This window comes from Parasteatoda tepidariorum, chromosome 3 (genome assembly GCF_982258835.1).
Source record: "Parasteatoda tepidariorum strain Cologne lab strain chromosome 3, Ptep-v5.0, whole genome shotgun sequence".
NCBI classification, from domain to species: Eukaryota; Metazoa; Arthropoda; class Arachnida; order Araneae; family Theridiidae; genus Parasteatoda; species Parasteatoda tepidariorum.
This window is the reverse complement of record NC_141757.1, coordinates 104,384,245-104,403,356: the sequence shown is the minus strand read 5'-3', so window position 1 is coordinate 104,403,356 and position 19,112 is coordinate 104,384,245. Positions and strand designations below refer to the sequence as shown.

The 19,112-nt window shown below is 29.7% G+C and overlaps 1 protein-coding gene across 1 annotated transcript in view; it reads right to left on the bottom strand.

The window, feature by feature from the left end:
* The window catches only part of dpa (disc proliferation abnormal), a 48,926-nt gene extending 35,057 nt beyond the window's left edge, over positions 1-13,869 (bottom strand). The window contains exons 1-8 of the mRNA XM_016054977.3: positions 13,624-13,869; positions 12,126-12,190; positions 11,697-11,837; positions 7,741-7,881; positions 6,881-6,959; positions 3,067-3,145; positions 520-735; positions 200-434 (exon numbers count right to left, since the gene is read on the bottom strand). Of these exons, the coding sequence (XP_015910463.1) occupies positions 200-434; positions 520-735; positions 3,067-3,145; positions 6,881-6,959; positions 7,741-7,881; positions 11,697-11,837; positions 12,126-12,180 (946 nt within the window). The 5' untranslated portion in view covers positions 12,181-12,190; positions 13,624-13,869. The remainder of the gene's footprint in view (positions 1-199; positions 435-519; positions 736-3,066; positions 3,146-6,880; positions 6,960-7,740; positions 7,882-11,696; positions 11,838-12,125; positions 12,191-13,623) is intronic.
* Between the last annotated feature and the right edge of the window lie 5,243 nt (positions 13,870-19,112).

Here is a 19,112-nt window from a genome sequence, read left to right as displayed (position 1 = left end):
TTTGAGCTTTAGATTATCAAATTATAATCTCTTCAAACATTTTCACATTTAAGTATTAAAATAATCGAATAATAAGTTTTGAGACATCTTTTTATAATAAATTAAGATGTAGTAAGGTAAATAAATATAAAACTCATTTTCATATGTTATTAAATAATGCTATTTTGACTGAGTTAGAAAATATGAGCAAGTAATATACCTTCAGGACTTAAAAGTCTTAAATTCTTTGTTTTTTCTGCATTGAAGGGACGAGTTTGTATTTGATGAGGCAGTTTACTATTTGGGTAACGCTCAAAGTACAACTCATTTACAGCCATATCAAAGGTTGGTATGACTTCTTGAGGATAAGCAACCAACTGACGATACAGTTCTTGATCAAAATTTATAAGATGGGCACAATTAACATTTAGGAAAGGTTCTTCAAGTGTGAAAATCTGAAATACATAAATTTTAAATTAACATATTTCCGATAAAGTGCCACTATTAAGATAGAAATGTTGATCGACAATAACAATATACCTCTTCCAGTTTCTGGAGATAATACGGACGTGCAAAGTCGACATCGTCCATCAATTCATCCATTTCCAAGGTTACGTCAGTATACTCTTCTATAAATTGCCTGAACTTGGCTTTACACTGATCTACAACTACGTCTGTACCCCAAATGACCAGTTGAGGACCTCCTTGGTGATCACTAGTGACAGCAGTTGGTTCAGATGCAATTCCAGGTTCACTCTGAAAATAGGTAGGTAGGTGCTTTATTTATGTTGCACTAGAGCTGCACAACAGGCAATTGGTGACGGTCTGGGAAACATCCCCAAAGATGATCCGAAGACATGCCATCGCAATTTTGATCCTCTGCAGGGGGGATGGCTCGGTACCCTTGCTTTGTTAGCCTGACAAAATGCAAGCGAAGTCGAGCACTTTACCGTAGAATGGTTTAACTAGGACCGATACTGTGCACCCTCTGTCCCTACGCAGGCTGATCAAAGTGGTCACCAACCCGTTTACTGATAGCAGCCAGTGATGCCCGACTTTGATGTTTTACTGGGAAGCGTGTTTTTACGATCAGTCTACCGCAGGACTTTTGAAAATAAGACAATTGATTATGCAAAGTAGTGCCATGCTCAGTAGCAGTGACGGCAGCAGATTTATTTTATTAACCAAACATTAAAAAAACTTTTTTTTTCATTCACGGACAAAATTAAGTTATACTAAAAAGAATGATCTGTTATTTATTATTTTTATTTCCCCATCACATATTGCATGATGTCATATTTAATGAGAATTAGTAACAGTTTGGGACACTACTCTGGCAAAACTTTATGTTCACAGTATTCTAAAAATTTTGTAATATTTTAATATTTAAAACATTATTTGAAATGCAAAACTATTCTATTTCAGGACAAACTTTAAATTTCCCATGTTTAAACTTTGCAATGTTTATCCAGTATTTAGTTCATTTTTTTAAAAAAAATGTTCGTTATGTTGCTTTATTTTAATAAAATAAAAAATACTATATTTCACGATATTTTATTGATACAGAATTATTTTTAAAATTATTTAAAACTATTAACAGTTCAATTAGTTAATTTTAAGTACTTTCTTTGAGCACTGCAGATGTTTCCTCATCCATTGAAATATTAAGATATTCTCGCCTTTTCAAACTTAATTACCTGTAAAGTGTTATATTTGACTTTCTCTTATAATGTTGCAGATGAATAGAGGTTACTGCTACTGGGATGTTATGTATAGTGGATTACATTGAAGTAGCATAACTTTCAGATATTTGTTATTTCTAATACTAAAGATAAGTATAATTCAAAGAAAAGCTTTTCCTTTTATATAATTTGCTTCAACTTAACTGATAGGTGTTGTAAAGACTTAAGTATCTAATCAAACACCAATTCAGGATTTCCAACTTGATGTCTATTTTAAATGTAAATAAATTTTTGTGAATAAACTTAGCACCATCTAAATTTTGAAAAGCATTATTTCATTTTAGTTTAAAAATGACAAAAAGGGAGAGTGTATTGCAGATATTTTCTAGTTCTGTAAAATATTATAATAAAATAGAACACATTTCACATTGAAACTATGAAATATTGATTTTAGAAAAATTCATTACTAATATAAATTTTCCTTATTATATGCATACATCTGTTTTATTATAAGGCATGATTTCAATTACATATAATCAACACTATCAGCTTTGAATAGCAGTATACAAACATACGAGGGTTGTAAATTAAATAGTGGCAACTTAACCTTTAAACTCACAGAAGGACGGGCATGCACAAATTAGATATGGGAGCTGTGAGGTGGGGCTGTTGTCGATGTGTAGAGTGCAAAAAAAAAGTCGATTAGCTTAGAAGGGTAGTTGTTGTGTGGCGTTAAAGTGAGGAGTTTCGTTTCCATCGCTCTAAAGCATGTTTTCAAAAGGTGATCAGCGGTCGTTGCTTACAATCGAGGTTGCCCGTGTCAAAAATGCAACAGAATGCTATCGAGGATTAGTGGAAGCCTTTGGAGCAAATGCTTTACCATATAGGACAGTAGCACGATGGATTCAAGCATCTCGTCTTTTTCGTCATTAAGCCTTTTCACAACATGCTTTAGAGCGATGGAAACGAAACTCCTCACTTTAACGCCACGCAACAACTACCCTTCTAAGCAAATCGACTGTTTTTTGCACTCTACACATCGACAACAGCGCCACCTCACCGCACCCATACCCTATTTGCGCATGCGCGCCCTTTTGTGAGTTTCAAGGCTAAGTTGCCACTATTTAATTTACAACTTTCGTATTAAAAAAGTATGTATAATGAAAAAAATCCTCATAATTTTTTTATTTTTGTTGAATAAAATTGGGATGCACAAAATATTTTAATACAGTATTAATAATTTTTAAAATATTTTCAGAAATTAGGAAAAATTTTCCATATAACAAAGTTCTTAACAAAAACAGCTTTATAGAGAGTGTTTAGATACACAGAAATAATATAAGCTTTAACAGAAACTTACAAGTTACATTAAAATATATTTAAAAAAAATCTAAATAATACATACGTTTTCATCCCCAACATTAACTTGTCTCATTAATCTTTCACTTCGAATGTCATGGCGCTGTCTGATTGGTGTGTTTCTCCTGTGAATATAAGGAAGCAGGTTTGAATTACAGTAGAAATTAACAAATGTATGAAAATGGTTAAAACCAATACCAGAAATTTAAGAAAAGACACACAAAATAAAAAAGATTGATAAAAACAAATAAATTATTTACTATTATAATACAGTGTCTATCATGCAAAACAAGTTTAATTTTGTAAACATGTATCCTATTCCAATGTTGTCGTTTTTGTCGACCATTAAGGAAGAGTGGGTGCGATTGTTCTTGTTTTCCAGTGGCGCCATCTATGGCTACTTCTGCCAAACCTATACGTCACACCCGTTTTATAGGGTGGACCCAATCACACATCTATTCATTCACCCACAGATCATAATTTCAAACTGAACTAGAGAACAATCAATCTCCAATTCAGTACCTCCAAGGGTATAATTTGTTATATTTGGAACATACAGAACTTTGTGACCTGACAAATTTAACATGCACCAGCCACCATTTACTACACGGGGAGTCTTCGGCTCCTGGATTCCAACGAATGTGAGTTCAGCGATCTGTCTCATCCTATTTCAATTAGGAACATATATAATCCAACTCTCCTCTGCAGCCGAGAGGCATAACTGCCAATGTGTATTATGTTTGCATGCTTTATGTTTAATGAAATTAAAGTGGTGGGTAGTAAAAAAAAGAATCCCCACCAGCTAAATCTGCTATTAAAAGATGAAAAATAAAATTATTTATTCACAAAATATTAAAATAAAAAAAAAATTAAAATGCTAAATTTGTAGAATAAAACTGGAGGAAATTCGCCAAAACAAATCGGAGGAATTTTGCCCTCTGGCGGAAAAATTATATTACATAACAAACACAAAAACTATTTTTACAATATGAATTATGACTGCAGTTAACATTCTAATTTATAAAGACTAGTTTCTTATATTTTATAATAACTTTATTCCAATACTGTTATTGCTTAAAGTTACAATAGTACTAATGAATGAATCCCCCCCCCCCCCGCCTAGTATGGACATCATTCTCGATAAAATAATAAATATATTTACTATTAATATTTTAGACTCCTTTGTAACATTTAGCTTGGGAACATATTGAATGCGCAATTAAGCTATTATTTAAATTTTTTTTGTCTCTTTTTACAATCAACGAATGTTTGTTTAACGAGTAAGAACTATCAGAGGTAAAATGATGTTAAAGGACTGTGTTAGTAATACATAAATGAGTTAGGGGCAATGGGGTAGTTATACATAAAAACAAACCTGACAAGTTTAATTACTCTGGATGATTAAGTATAGTTTGTAAATACTTAAAAAAAAAAAAAAACTCTTTGAAATGCCGTGCTATCGAAAAATGTCCATAAACAAAAAAATCAAAACAGAAAAAATAAAAATAGATCTTAATTTTTGAAAGAAAATTTTAGAGCTAAACATCTGTATTTTCCAAGAAAAAGAATAATAAAGTCAAATAGAAACTCTTTTAATTGCCGCGTCATAATAAAAACATCTAAGAAAATAAAAAAATTTAAAAAAAGGGAAAGTTAGATAAAAAGCGAAACAAAAATAGCTTTTAATTTTTAAAAGAAAAATTTAATGCTAAAAACCACAATGTAACTTTTTTACATTGCCATATTTTTGAAAAAAAAAAAAAAAGGATTATAAAATAATAATGTTCATTAGAAGTGCTTATAAGAAGTTAATATAAAGAAGTAAAGGAGAAACAGATCTCAGTTACGCATTATCTGTCTTACCGTACAGGAAAAAAGTGACAATAAAAATAAGAAACGCTTTGTAATTCTTAAAATTTCGCTTTTTCATTTGTCTTTCAGAACATAAATTAACAAATTTTAGAACTTAACAAATATGTGTGAAAACTTCACTATCCTACAATAATCGAAGACCTTGAGTTCTTGACATTTTTTTCTAAATTTTTCAAGAAATACTTAAAGTATTATTTTGTAACTTTAGAGGTATTTAGTTCCTGCAATTTTTTACACTTAGCAATGAAGTTCAAAGGTTTGGGGTAACAACAATAAGTATTTCTGAACACCCTATGCCAGAAAATTAAGCAATAAGTTCGTAACTTCTATCAATTACTTTTGTTGTCATTTGCAATAACTGCATAAAATTTCGTAAACCTAGCTTAAATATCTATGGAAATTAGTTTAATTACTATCAAATTTTTTTGTCTTCCTTTTTTTTTTCTCTTTTTGCTCTAACTTTAAAAATATTCCATAAAATTAAACGAAATTTTGCAACAATTTAAAATTTATTAAAAACTGTGCGAGATATAAGTATTTAAAGTAGTTCTTTTTTCAAAAGCATGCACAGAAAATATTATACATTGCCCCCCCTTGTAGTGAATTGTAATCGGTAACTAATGGAAAAAGTCTGATTTGAATATCTTAAATATTTTAAAGTTTTCAGCAACTTTCGAAGTAGTCTTTGTACTTTTAAAAAAAGGACCTCAAAATGATCAGGAGTTTTTCCCTAATTTAATTTTGTAGTATGGAAAATTACACATCTAATAACCTATAATGAAATTTGTAAAAAATCCCAAATCGTTTTAAGCTTTTTAAAAATAAAAACACTACTTCGAAAATTGCTTGAAACATTTAAAATTTTTAAGATATTCAAATCAGATTTTTTTTTTAATTAGTTGCTATAGATAATTCACAACAAAATTAAGACAATTTTTTTTTTCCTGCTCATGCTCTTTACGAATGAACTACCTAAAATACTCATACCTTGCACGGTTTTCAACCATTTTTCTTCAAATTTTAAAAGAATAATTTTGTAATAAATTTAAAATTACCCTGAAAATTTTTTTCTCCATATTTCCATAAATATTTAAGCTAGGTTTACGAAATTTTATGCAGTAATTGCAATTAACTACAAATAAAAATACTTTTTTTTTCTTCGTAATTTATTCTGAGTCCCCCAAACCTTTGAAAGCCTTAAACTTTACTGCTAGTTACAAAAAGTAGCATGAACACTTCTAAAGTTGCAAAATAGTCTTCTAAGTATTTCTTGAGAAATTTGAAAAAATAATATAAAATAAGACATGAATTGATTGCAAAGTTGCCACTCATTTCTGGAAGAAAAAATTCCTGCGTTTTCACTGGGCATATTATACATAATATATTAAAAGGAAACACAGATTTACTGCGCTCGTGTGAGCTATATTAGGATAAGAATGCTAGTTTTAGCTGCTGGGAAAACGTAAAGAAATTAGGAATAGCTAAACATAAAACAAATAATACTCGTGATGGTGTAGTGCATAGGGGGGAATAAAAGGCAATGGCTAGCTCACTTTTTATTTTATTTTAACCTACATGATTATATTTAAGCACACAGCACATTCACAAACATAACATATAAAACAAAGATGAAGAAGAAAAAAAAAATTAAGGAGCTCTGTATGGCAGGCTTTCTACCGTTCGTTCACTAGCACTCATTGTCTCTGAGTTTTTTTTCTTCTAGTTTCTCGCAAGGTGGCGTTGCTAATTCTATTTTCTCCACATACTAAAATAAATGAAAAATTTAATATAGGTCACTATCATCTTTACATATCAAATAGATTGTGCTTTCAGAGGTCTGTATTTTTCAAAAGACAAAAATAAGAAATAAATTTCCCTGCTTTTTTCAAAGTTCATAAAAAAAGAATAAAAATTCACTGTTATTTTAGATGATTTTTAAATTCTCTGTGGAGTGGCAACCCTGTGATAGTACAAAAGCATTTACATACCCAACAGATGGTCCAGCAGTACCATGAGAGCTAGGCGTACCATAGTTTAATGGTGAACTTAAATCCAGTTCACTAAATGCTGAAACAAAAAGAAACATTCCATGAAGATACATATAAACCATAATAAAAATCTTAAAAAAAGTATGGGGCTATGAGAATTCAAGGTCATGGTTTTATTAAAATAAAACAGAAGTATAAGAGGGGGGAAAAAATCCTGTCCTCGGACATCTTTAATGAATAAAACAACAAACACAATTAATCTAATTTTTTTTTTGAAAAATAAAATTGGATAATGTGTAAATTTTTGAATAAATATTTTAGAAGATAACCCTAAATTTGTACGAATGACAAACATATATTTCATTGTTATGTATCCTTTTAGACTTTACAAAGGAATTTTTCAAATGATGTTAAGTTGGTGTTTTCTACAGCAATTAAAATTTTTCTCAAAATTGGTTCAGAAAGCATTCTTTCTATTTAGTATTTGAAATTTTTTTAAATCTAAATTTTACTTCAAATCTGATATAAGATATTAATTGATGAAAATAATTGAAATTGTTTGTGAATTATACTTGAAACAATATTGAAGTTTAGATCATTAAAATTCTCTTGCAATATTCAGCTGCAAGCTTTCGTGCGTGGAAAAAAAAAATTATAAATGAAGCTTCTCTCTTGTTGACTACTTTTACAAAATTGTAGTTTTTTCCACTGATGAAGAAACTTGTGTCATCTCTAGTGACATCCTTTGGCTACTAACTATTAATTTAATTAATTAATTTCTATCCCTAAGTCAATTGCATTTGCAAAATAGAGAACAACTGCAAAACTATAGGTTAAACTTGAAAATAAACAATTCATACCAGCTCTGCCTGTCGGATCTGGAGGAGATGAAGCTATTGCTTGCATATTTTCTGGAGGTGAGGACGGTGGTAAGGGCATCAATTCTGATGACCTATCACCTGAGCCAGCTGCATTTCTACTAGAACGACGAGTTGACCGAGCTACAACAATATAATTATTGTAAGAAATTAAATAAAAGTTTCAGTGAAGCATACATAAAATTGCCTAATTACTTTTAGGCAGTATAGGATGAGCAACAACATTATTAAGGTAATAAGAAAATAAATCATTCCATATTTAAGCAGCCTCTTTTACTTCAGGCTGTTTGAAATTATTCTGAATATTTTTAGGCTAGAGTTTTCCAACAAGTATAGTACGGCTTTCAGGAGAACAGCTCCTAACACCTGTCTTGCGTCGTGGCGAGAACTATGGTTACGAGGGTAAGTCACTTCTAATAGGGGTGTGGAGTGAAAGTGACTAGTTATGTAATGATCTTAGCTTCGCACAAATCGGCGAATCTTTGCTCCCCATCCCTAGTATTAGTGGCAGCCCTAGAGCCAAGTGATAGGAACTCGTCTTTCTTTTATTCTCTCGTTTTCTGACAGAGCAGCTTAGTTTTTAAATCGTTTAATTTATCAGTAATAATCATTTAAATTATTTTAATCATGAATTATTTAATTGTTGTTAGCTTTACGTTTTTTTCTTCTTTTAATCGTTGTTAATTTTATCTTGTTTGTTTTAATTAATTTTTTTAAAATTTTTTTGTTTGTTGTTTTTGTTAGTTATGCCTATCATTTTTAAAAAAGCAATTGCTCAGCAATTTGAATGAAGTTTCTTAACATTGGTAAACCTATTTTGAGCTGCATGAATACAAAACCTGATATTTTAAATATGTTCATATCTTCAGCAGTAATGTTACTATCTTTTCATTAAATTTATGATCAGAAATAATTCTTAGTTTCCTAACAAAATTAAATATTTTTAAAAACACCAAAACATAACTAAGAAGTTTATTTATTATTTTTTTAAATTAATTTTCTTAAATGTACGATATTAGAAAAGTTAAAGTAAGAACCACTAAGTATTATAAAATTTAAAATAAGAACAAAATTTTTGAAGCAAAAAGTTGCTTTTCAAATTGCATAATACATTATTCTTGTAGATATGTTTTGAGTTTTTAACTTTCATTTCTTATATTTAGTTAAATATTTGTTAAAGCCTTATAGTCCTTAAAATTTCATAGATAAAAAAAATATAAGGAAAAATGTTAATGAACTTTCTATATGAAGAGTAAATGCTTTATCCAATCATTTAATAAACGGTATTAAAAAGCTGCATGAAAATAAGATTATTTTTTATACAAAAAAAAATTATAATGAAAAAATTTAAGTACAATTTTGAAATTGAAAATTGCTTTTTGTTAAAACAAACAGCAAACTAATAATTATATAATAATGATAATCAAATTCAGTTTTATGCATGTAACAACAATTAATAAATTAATCACATGAAAAAAGAAAAACTATGTATAAGAAACCTAAATCAAATGCCTCTTGAATATAGTGATTATAGAAAGATATTTTTCTTTTTCAGAAAAAAAAAAAAAATTCATCGAAACAGAGAAATAATCTCAAAAGATATTTCATAAGACAAATGAAGTTGACTAAAAAAAGGTTTTTAACCACCATTAAAAAAAAAAAAAAAAAATTATTTCCAATAAATAAATAGCAGCTGAATTCTAAATAAATTAATACATATCGAAAAAAAGTATAAATGAAAATACGGTTTCGATTAGGCCTATATTATTTTTTCTCCATAAGAAAAAGCAAAAGATTTTCTAAACCTTAATTCAAAAATTTGAACAGGTCTCTTGAAAGCGGATAAACCAGCCAATCTGGTAGACCAATCGACTCCTTCATTGCTCTATTACACCCCCATTAGAAATGTTATCTCACTCATTACCATAGCAGTAGACTCTTTGTCTGGAGCAGTTATACTCAAAGTAGCACTATACGACTCATTACAAAATGAAGGCAACATTTGTAAAAAAGCCAGATTTTCTGAATAGGCTGATAATTTCACTTCTAATCCGATATAAGATATTATTTAATGAAAATAATTGAAATTGTTTGTGAATTATAGTTGAAACAATATTGAACTTTTGATCATTAAAATAAAAATTCTCTTGCAATATTCAGTTGCAAGCCTTCGTGCATGGAAAAAAAATTAATAAATAAAAAGTTTTTCTCACTGTAATCAATCTTTCTCTCTTGTTGACTAATTTTACAAAATTGCACAGTTTATTCCACTGTGGAAGAAACTTGTGTCATCTCTAGTGACATCTTTTGGTTACTAACTATTAATTTATCTCCAACTATTAATTTAAATTCCAACACATTTGAAATTACATTTTTAAAAATCTTTTGATTCTTGAGATTGAAAGTACAGATTAAAGTAAACATTTAATGCTGTCTTAATATAGACGTGCATAGCTGCAAAAAGTAATTAATAAAAAATATTTTTTTTCAACAAATAATGCAAATAATGTTAATTAAAATTCAACCTTTTGAATGAAAAAGCATAGAATTAAAATCTACATTATATTTTATTGGTGGAAAATGTATATTTCTGAAGCTTGAGGTTATATTAAATATAGAATTTAAAATAAATATTTTAATATAAAAATATAGATTAAATATTTACTTATTATTTGATGAATGACTACATTCATAAACACAATCTGTTACATTTATTTTGTCATTTTAAAAATCAAGAGAAAAAAAAAAGAAATCACAATTTTAAATTAAAATTATGGTTTGCTTATTGAAACTTTGTTTTATTAGTTGAAGTACAGGGGTCTGTCCAAGTCAAATTTATTTAAGTTTAGCGGTACTTTCACAAATTCAACTTTAGGAAAAACAGTAGAATAATTTCACAAAATACTTTTTCTTAAAATTTTACTTTTGTGTCTCATAAGAAACGATAAATCCATATTTTTTTTCCATATTTGTGTTGATTTTTTAACATATTATGCCTAAATTTTCACAAAATAGGTACCTCTCACAAAAACCTAGACAGACCCCTGAAGTATTCTTTAAATTCTCTACTTCAACTAGTCTTTAAATTTCAATCATGCATTTGTTTCAAAATGGTTGCTATGCATTCAAAGCTATGTATTATAATGAAAAATTATTTTAGTAAGTTAAGAGCTTCTAAAATATTGTTATAGTACAGTTTTAATATTAATTTAATTTTGATTAAAAATTTATAAAGTTTATTTAATCATAAATTAAAGTTCTTACAATGAAATTTAAAATCAAAATTGAATAAAAATCAAAAAAATCTGATTTAAATCAAATAAATCTGATTTTTTAAAAAAAATCACGAACTCTGTCCCTAAGTCATTTGCAAAATAGAGAACAACTTCAAAACTATAGGTCAGGAATGGCAAACCAATGGCATGCGTGCCATTTATGGCAAGCGACACAATATTTTGGGCACTCCACCGATCACTTGTTTCATTTTGAAGCATATGTAACAATTAAATTAAAATTCACAAAAAATAAACAAAATATTAAACAATACTAATAAAAAAATTAATGCTAAAAAAACAATTAATAACCATAAAAACAAGCAAAAAAAATTTCAACAGTCCTGCTTGAACTAACATCCTACAACCTAATACAAGTTATTTGTTATCTAATCTGCAACAACAGAAGTCACACTGATGTTACTTGAAAGTTGAATTATGCGTATAACTAAGATATTGCAAAATGTATTTTTTTTCAATGTAAATAAAGAGTTTTGAGTTGATAGTATTTAATATTATTATTTTCCCAATAATCATGAAGTCAAAATTATTTGACGGCACGTCTATGACCTCATTACGAGATTTTTTTTAGAGAAAATGGAACGATGGTGTATAAAGGTTCGCCACCCCTGCTATAGGTTAAACTTGAAAATAAGCAATTCATACCAGCCCTGCTTGTCGGATCTGGAGGAGATGAAGCTATTGCTTGCATATTTTCTGGAGGTGAGGACGGTGGTAAGGGCATCAATTCTGATGACCTATCATCTGAGCCAGCTGCATTTCTACCAGAACGACGAGTTGACCGAGCTACAATAATATAATTATTGCAAGAAATTAAATAAAAGTTTCAGTGAAGAATATTTAAAATTGCCTAATTACTTTTAGGCAGTATAAGATGAGCAACAACATTTTTAAGGTAATAAGAAAATAAATCATTCCATATTCAATCAGCCTCTTTTACTTCAGGCTGTTTGAAATTATCTGAATATTTTTAGGCTAGAGTTTTCCAACAAGTACGACCCATTACAAAATGATGGCAACATTTGAAAAAACACCAGATTTTCTTAATAAGCTTATACCATGAATGAAACTTACCAGGCGAACTCGTTGTCGAAGAATTTGAATTTCTTGATCTTGGTCCCCTAACCATGTTTCTTAGTCTAAAATAACACAATGAAGGTGTTTTAGAACATGAATTTCTTAACTTAATTACGGTAAAGTAGTTAGATTGATACAGAAGAAAAATAGTGCAAAATATAATATAAAATAACATCATAAACAAAATATTACAGTTGCATAAGACAGTATTCAGCTAAGAAATGTACAAAATAATTTTAAGTCTACTGATTCTTGGAAAGTCTTGGATCAAATCATTGGAGATATATACCTATATAATGAACATTCCTGATAAATTTCATATAACTATATGATGATCTAATTAAATTAATAGATATCTAGTTACCTTTCCACATCTGGGATATATCTATTAAAATAAAATTTGCTCCTTGAAATATAAGAGTAAGAGTTTATTTAGAGTAATTTAAGATTTTTTATAGGAGGTTACAATAAAGCTAGATTGAAAATGCAAAATATGAATTTTATCCAAATAGTGAAGGGATATTTCCGTATCGTGAACTGTCAAGACGTTAAATTATTTTTAAACTGGGAAATTTAAAAAAGAAACAACAACAAACAAACATGGAGAGGTTTGGGGGTAAAAACGAGTTATACCTTTTGAGTAGGCCCCATTCTGTTAAATTTTTCTTGCGGGCCGTTACCAAGATTTGAGGATTATTCTGCTTCGATCACAATAAAGAAATCTTTTTAAAAGATGAAACATAAATTATTTAAAGGAATGTGAATTTTATTTATGGGGAGAATTCCATAATGTGATCTGTGGCAGAATAATAGGCAAGTCTTGGCAACTTCCACGCAGCCACCCACAAGAAACTGAATAAAAAAAAAAAAAAAAGGGGACAAATATAGCAATAAAAAGAGAACAAGTAGTAAACATCTACACTGTTCTTTTTAAAAGATTTACAAGTTTAAAATCTAGTTGGTGATCGTAGTTGGCGTGACAGATCACGATATGGAAACATACTTTTAATTGTGATCTACAGCACATATTGATAATAGTTTCAGATTCATTGAAAATATTATATTTTCTTTTAAAAAGACAACATTTCTGTTGTTATATTATTTTTTTTTTTGCAGAAATGTACAGATTTCATTTTAACACATTTAATTTTACAAATATTGTGCCAACAGCCCCCTCTCTATCCTATAATCAATTTTAATTGAATCTATAAAATAACAGGGTCCTAAAAACTATTTCTCAAAAGGAACAATTAGTTCTTAAAAATTCAAATTTCATTCATCTAGATTCAAAATACATTGCACATAAGAGTATTTTCAGAAAGAAACAATGAATTATAGCAAAACATTTTTCAAAACAGACCTCGATAAAAAAATAAGTAAATGAATCACTGGGAAAATAATTAAAAATATTAATAATGTAGGTACACAAAGTTTACATGCATATTTGCCGTAGTTTATACATAATGAAATATTTCTAGAAAATATAATAAAGTACCTAAAATAATGCTAAATTTCAAACGTGTATAGGAATGAAATTGGAAAGCACACTAAAATCTTTAAAAAAGAAAAATTTCTAAAAAATTCTATAACAAAAGAAAAAGTCAACTACATCCAGGCAAAACTTGCGCGCGTAAACTTCAATGTTTTGTTGCCAGTTGAAATAAGAATAATTCAGTTGAAAAATTAATACAGAGTTGCTTTGTTGTTCAGAAGCCACCACTCATAATAAAATTTCATTGGCGTAACTTATCATCGTTAGTATTGTCATCGCTTAATTATTGTTTAGGGTTAACTTAACTTGGCTGCTTGAGCTTTATCAGCATTTTTTAAAAATTATTTCTGGAAACCAGTAACTTTTGTTGAATTTCAATTCAAAATTTTTAAAAGTCAATTTAATATTTTTTTAAAATCAGCAGAACTTTGATAAATAATCATTTTCATTTTGTGGAAATTTTCAGGATGTGTTTGAGCTATGAAAGTGTTGATGACAAACCTTTCAACAAAAACGCTCAAAATTCCAATTTTTCTTTTCTTTTTTTTTTTTTTAATAATTTGAAGAGTTTTAAGGGAATTTTCGTTTCTAACTGGATTTGCTTTAACCATATTAAATGAAAGTAATTTAAAACAACAAGTTTAGCTCTTAAAAACATTACATTTATTTTTCTCTGTTATGAATCTTCATATACATTTTTTTAATTTATCCGTTATTTGAGACGGAAGAGGGAGGGTGAGGATGGGTGGACTAATGCAAACAATAACAAGTGTCCTTAAACCGGAAAAAATTTAGAAAATTTCCGGTGTATCCCTCCGCATATGTTATGACTACGAGGCGATGTGTGAACAAGCCAAATATTCTATGCAGTTTTGTTATTGTAATTTGGTCTCAAATCTAAACATAATTGTACCATTCATAAGAGCTTTCAGAAATGTATTGATTCTCAGAAGTCGTAAGGCCAAAAAAAATTTTGGAAAGTTAATATCTCATTGTGAATAATTCTTAAGGTTTGCCATGTTTTGTATTTTATCCCTTATTTGGCTACATTTGAATAAAATGTCCCCAAAAATATCTTCTTAAGTTAGACTAATTAGAAAATATTCTAATGATTATAATATTAATATGATAATGCTGAAGTTTAAAGGCTGAAAGAAAGAACTCGGTATATGTGAAATACTGTAAAAGATGTGATGCAATAATATGATGGCGCGTTTTCTCAATCTGCGGCGTAAAAATATATCGGAAGCAGTAACCCGGAAGTCTGGAAAGAGCAATTTTACTACTAGCGCCGCCACCCTTAGCTTTACACGATCACCCATCCATGCCCGAAGCAAGAAGAAGAAAAAATTTACTTCTTAACAAACTTTTAAAGAATAAAAAAGTTTTACACATCATAAAAAATTTCAAAATTAAACATCTTTGACAAAAATAAAGTTTTTATAATTTAAAAAAAAAACTGCAAAATTGTCCAAAAAATTGTTTTATACAACCAGAGTAGGTGCAGCGGTTCCCTGCACATTAGCTCCACAACACCCTTTGTAGGCTTGGTGAACAGCATCGATAGACACAAACGCACGGTTCAATGGATGGTGTTTTCTACACTAGAGTGAACTGCAAGCTTTTTATCGTCTATACTTCCAGGTTATCGTTTCTTATGTGTTTTAAACCATTTGGCTCACAATGCGATCATTGTGTTTTGAGACTCTCTTGAGTAGTATTTCTTGTATACGTGAATTTATAATCTGATTTATTATTTGTGTTTACAAAAATAATCGTTATAAGAATAGTCTTTTGAAGATCTGATATTGTTGCATGACGTAAGAATCGTCATTTGCAAAAAAGAATAGCTATAAAACACTTTTTACCTTGTCAACAATAAACCAACTTCGAAATATAAACCTGCCTGGGTCTTTCCAGGGAAGACTTATACTCTTCTCTTCTTCTGGTCCTTGATTTTCTGAGGGTAAACAGTCAAATGGATCTCGTCTGACTTTGTCAGACAACAACAATAAAAATTTTACGAAGCAGAGCTTTTTACTGTACTATGAAACAAGTAATATATATACTATAGAAAATCTAATTTCGTTTTAAAATACTTTTAAGTTTTTCTTATTTTTAAATTTTTTTTCTTTTCACATCCGTTGGCATATTTCCATAACTTTAAATTACCCGGATCCAAACAAAAAAGTTTAGTGTTGCTCAATCAACTGACGAAGTTAATTTATGGGTAAACGGTTGCTGGCACTGGGATATGTTGCCTTATTAAGGTTTATTTCCTTAAAAAGACAAAACAAAACAATGATTAGATGATGCTGCAATGACGCGAAAATATAAAATTTATTATATATATGTATATATATATGTATATATATATGTATATATATATATATATATATGTATATATATATGTATATATATATATATATATATATATATATATATATATATATATATATATATATATATATATATATATATATATATATATATATATATATATATATATATATATATATATATATATATTGGCGCAGAAATATCCGCTATCTCCGCTATTACGATCTCAAAGTTTCGAGCTGGAATGAATAATTTCAACGAGCACAGTATCACCAATGGTATTATTACTGATTTCTTCACTAGTCGAAATGGTGGCGACGACGGGTTCGGCGATTGAATGAACTTTTTGTTAAGACAAAACAGATTTAGCGACAAGCTCCGCAAGACAAGCGGCAGAGATAACTCTTAGTCCGACTAACTAACTCCACTAACTAACTATTCAAGTTTTATCAGAGTACCTATCCAGTGTTGGATATCTGCTCTTTCATCGCAATAGAAAAATCAATTGGAGGATTGGAAGGGGGTTGCTGCGTTAACAGTAAGTTAAATCTCAGAATGTACAATAGTTGAAAATCATAATTCTAGTCTGGGCTATACATAACAATAAAATCGCAATTTGATGCATAATAATAGAAACAATTGAAAATAAAAGAAACATAAATTATCTATATATATATTTCTCTTACACGGCACCAAAAAAAAGCCTCATTACAACTCCCCGAATGGCAACGTTAGAAAATCGACCAATAATTGCTGCTAAAAATGTCACATGGCAAATGTCACAAGAGGTGGCTCAACATATAGCGCTTTCAAAAACGGAAACAATAACCAGAGTGAGCATTATCAGGTTGTTCAATTCAGATTCATGCCCTAAAAACATGATAATATTTAATTTAAACTGGCTCAACATATAGCGCTTTTAAAAACGGAAGCAATAACCAGAGTGAGCATTATCAGGTTGTTCAATTCAGATTCATGCCCTAAAAACATGATAATATTAAATTTAAACTGAATTAGGAATTAATTAGGCTGGCCTTCTCCATGACTATAAATAAGTCACAAGGTCAGACTTTTGAGAAAATCAGTTTAGTATTGACTAAACAAGTTTTTAGTCATGGGCAACTTTATGTTGGCCTGTCGAGAGTTAAGTCATTTGACAGCCTTTCAGTAATTGCTCCAAGATGCCCAATCTATAATTGTGTTTTCAAAGAAATTCTAAATGCTTAGTGCTAATTTCTTAGAGCTTTGCAGAAGAAAATGTTTTTTGGAAAAAATTTAATTGAAACTTCTATTGGCAGTAGGCAAGGGGAAGTGCCAAAATCAAAACTCCCCGATTAGAAATGCAACATGGCGACCTCAACATGGTATTTCTCGGGTAATGCTAACAGCCATGAATTTTAATTTATTGTATGTAAAACATCCTTATTTTGTTCTAAAATGTTATGTACTTTATCACAAATGTTAATTAATATAGAAATTGATTTCAATAATGCTGATCACCAAAAAATATTTCATTTGGCGATAAAACAAATTTTTGTGTTCTTGAAAATGCAAGACTTTTTGAGGGTTATTATCTCACAAGGAAAAGCTAGGGTTTTAAGTTTATATTTTTAAATAATAAAATTTTTTTCTAAAACTTTCAGAATTTCTAGCATTAACTAATTTATTATATACATTTAGTTGAATTTAGGTGAGTAACTGCAATATTTGATAATTTATTTTGCTAATATGTTTCTCATTTAGCTAATGTTTTGATTTTTTCACCATGTACAATTTAAATAGCTAATATACTTTTTTAAAAAGCCAATAAGAACATTGATAGAATTCTTCTACATAAGTACAATACTATGTCTTTGCTGATAAAATACTATGTCTTTGATGATAATATACAGAGTCTTTGTGCTGGAACATTGTGTTCATTGGCGAGCGAGCGCAGCGAGCCATGGTTCACGGCGTGAACCACATAGGATTGTGTAGCAATTCTCGGGGGTTGGAGAGCGTTAGCGAGCAGGGGGCGGAGCCTCCTAGTTTACACTATTTTAGGATTCCAGAATCATCGCGTAAAGACCTCGCGAATGCCAGCCAGTCTCGAAAACTATCGCGACTGGCAGGACAGAAAGGAACCAGTCCGTATTATTATCACGTGAATTTGGTTTCAAAAGTACAACCCTATTATAGTAAATGTTTTTTCAGTATTCTGAGAAATACCATGAGAAAAAAAAGTAGGCATAAGGCAAATAAAAATATATAGTCCTAAAAAATAATAGCCCGCATAATTTCTACTAAAATTTTCATTTTTGCCATTTTGTCTGAGCTCAATGGGGGTGTTTAAACCCCTAAACCCCTCCCTTGCGTACGCCACTGATCAGGTCAGTGTTACCGTATGTTTATTGGTCTAAATCGGGTGCCATCGGGTAGACATTGGTGTCAAAGAATATATAAGTAAAATAATATCTTATATATTCTTCGTTGGTGTCATGGGGTTTGGTAAACCAAAATATTTAGACTTAATACTGGTTGAAAAAAAAATGAAGTTTGTAAATTTGAGGCAAATTCGATGAAAAAGAAATAATAATCCTTAATTTTTTGGAATTATTTAATTCGGAAAAAATCTTTGTTAATTTTTTTTCAGTGTCTAATTTAAAAATAAATAAATAAAGAAATTCATTTTGTGGAAATGTGCACCAAATAATTGTTGAATGCGATATAGTAATTTCCATACATTTAAAGAGAACCATTATTTATTGTATTTTTTAACCGTTTTTGAACAGCCAAACCATTTTTGGGTTTGCTAGTATCAATGCTCAATTTTGCAGCTTTGCAATTTTGAACCCAACCTAGAAGGCAAGAGAGCTCCTGTATGAATCATTGGGACAAACTAACCTTCGTGGCGGAATTTTTCATGAAACTAATCCTCATTTGCTTTACATGGAAAGGAAAACCACTGAAAACCTACCTCAGCTAACTCGTAGGCAAGGGAGTTCGCCCCTACGATGAGTCTACCAGTGGAGATATTTAGCTTCCGCACTGTTGTCGGTGCGAGCCGGGTGCAGAATTCGAATTGATCAGCCATTGGTGGGATGCGAACTTGGTTCTAGGAGACGAGCACTCTATCCCTTGAGCCACTGCGTCTCATATAATGAAGAATTTAT